We start from the raw sequence: 2,301 nt of genomic DNA, 5'->3' as shown, positions 1-2,301 counted from the left end.
TGTTTTGGAAGCAAGTGTCACTAAAAATAAATATACAAAACCTCTCAGTGAAACATAAGAAATCCCTTTTTTTTTCAAAAGTTGTCTATATTCTTATTTTGTGCTATGTGTTGTTACAGTTTTATTTTTAGTGACACTTGCTTCCAAAACAACCAAATCATAGTAATTCTGTAACAGTGTTAGGTGTCATCTTGCAGTTAAAGGATTTTCATACTGACCTTCAGGCCATTAAGCCAACTCAAATTACTCATGTGACAAACATCATGTAATGTGTCCCTCTATTGCACACAGGAAAACACTCAGTTGCTCTTCTTGTGCAGCAAATGCACTGAGCAGCTCCAGTAAACTGTTTCCACAGAGTTGGATATGCATTTCTTCAAATGTTTCATATCTTCTATCGAACAGTCCTGTAACAAAAACAGTCCGCTGCCTTCTACTGCATGCTGTGAAGTCACTCGTCTTCATCCTCCTCACTCTTTGGTTCATCCTTAAATGCGTCCTTGTTTCCTCCTGTTAGAGAGCAGTTCAGGATTTCTATCTGAACCTGTCGTTTGTCTTCTAAAAATGAAAAAAGGAAAAATGGGACCCATCAAGTGGCATTCATGTTTGCCAATCTTGTATTCAATGACTTGTATTCAATACTGTGGTCTAAGTAAACTAAAGACTTAAGGTAAAATTTAAAGTTAATATCAGGATTTTATTATCGAAGAGTTAATAAACACATTGACAGATAAATGAATACATGAACAATTACTTACTGTAATTTCTGATTGTATGATTAATAATAAATAGCGTTTCATTAAATCCCTTACCTTCGTTTTTACATTTAGGGAGCATTCGACAAAGCTGCTGGGTGTTGTATCGCACCAGAAACTTCTGGCATGTTCTGATTGTTCCTGAAAAAACAAACACCTTCAATTTCCGTTCAGTCAATATTTTAAGTCGTGAAAAGGTTTGCATGATTCATTCATTATCAAATGTGTGTCTATGTTTTTCTCACCCCCCACATGCAAACAGTTCAGAAAACATGGGATTTTCTGCCCACGAGTTTCAATCCCGGTGATGAAAGGCAATGCAGACCAGAGGAGTTTATAACAGCTTTTAGGGAAACGCAGGAGGACTATTCCAGTGTCAACATTCAGATATTTCACTAAAAAAAAAAAAGACAAAAACAGAGAATACAGAGAGGTTCATCAATATTTCAGTATCCTGAAAGTACAGTTTGATTAGTGATTGTTTCAAAACTCACCAAATATTCATTAAAGTGTTAAAGGGCTGTGTCAAAGCTTAATATTCTCATGTTAAAGTCTTTAAACCTGTTGTCAGGAAACCTAGAACAATATTTCTTCAGCACTAAAACTCTCCTCATACATCTTATACAGTGGTGGACATTTAGTGCACAAACCTATGTGCACTTTACTTTAGTACTATGCTACTTCTGCTTCACCAAATTTCACATATTGTATTTTATGCTACACAACATCAATCTGACAGCTTTGATATTACCTTTTAGATTAAGATTTTAAATATAAAAGGTATGGTCATTGTCGGTTTGTAAATAATGATGATGAGTTGTGATAGCTTATTTAAACTGCTCAGCTGTGTAAGGGACTGTACTATAATTATTATGGCAGGGGGGCACCTGGGATGTGACTTAGGTTTTGTTTTTTTTTTTGTTTTTTATCATGACCCTCATCATACCTACAATTATTTTTCCTTGAGCCTCCCTGAGTGACTGGAAAAAAGAATAACCCTCCCTTCTCCATAAATAGCCATATCTGACAGTTTCTGGCTATAATAAATGGTGTAATTTGGGAGATTTTTACAGAAAACATGCATTTAAAATAAATAAATAAATCTATTTTTGGTCATTCTGGGGAAAAAGAAGAAGAACATTCAGATATAACTTCATATAAATGACTAACAACCAATGCTTGGAAATGTATTACATCTGCTAATATTAATATTTAAAGGTGACCCCATTTTATATGATTTAAAAAATAGTACTTTCATATTTAAAATGAAATAGATTTTTAACTTGGGTTTGTATATGCATTTTCAAATTGCCTATGTGCTACTTTGACCTGAAAATGCAGAGTGGGAAAGTTAAATTATTACATCTTTACAGATATGTTGGCACTGTTAATACAGATGGTGAAGCAAAAAATAAATAAATAAAAATCTGAAATGCCTCTCCCGTTTTACATCATTATTCTCATGAATAACGAACAGTCCCCAATAAAAGCTAGAAAAAAATTGTCAACATTTTTTATTGCCAAATTAGTGCAGAGGTATATATGA

General features: G+C 33.7%; 1 protein-coding gene across 1 annotated transcript; it reads right to left on the bottom strand.

Annotated features, from left to right (window-relative positions):
* Positions 1 to 75: 75 nt before the first annotated feature.
* LOC121966804 (ribonuclease P/MRP protein subunit POP5-like) lies at positions 76 to 1,150 on the bottom strand (the record flags this gene model as incomplete). The annotated part of the gene is made up of 3 exons (XM_042516868.1): positions 76 to 558; positions 813 to 896; positions 1,001 to 1,150. Coding segments are annotated over 3 exons (341 nt in total), but the record flags the coding sequence as incomplete, so codon positions are not given.
* Between the last annotated feature and the right edge of the window lie 1,151 nt (positions 1,151 to 2,301).

The sequence above is a fragment of the Plectropomus leopardus genome, unplaced genomic scaffold (genome assembly GCF_008729295.1).
Source record: "Plectropomus leopardus isolate mb unplaced genomic scaffold, YSFRI_Pleo_2.0 unplaced_scaffold25946, whole genome shotgun sequence".
Classification (NCBI taxonomy): domain Eukaryota; kingdom Metazoa; phylum Chordata; class Actinopteri; order Perciformes; family Serranidae; genus Plectropomus; species Plectropomus leopardus.
Note: the sequence above shows the minus strand (reverse complement) of the source record. Positions and strands in the feature narration are given on the sequence as shown.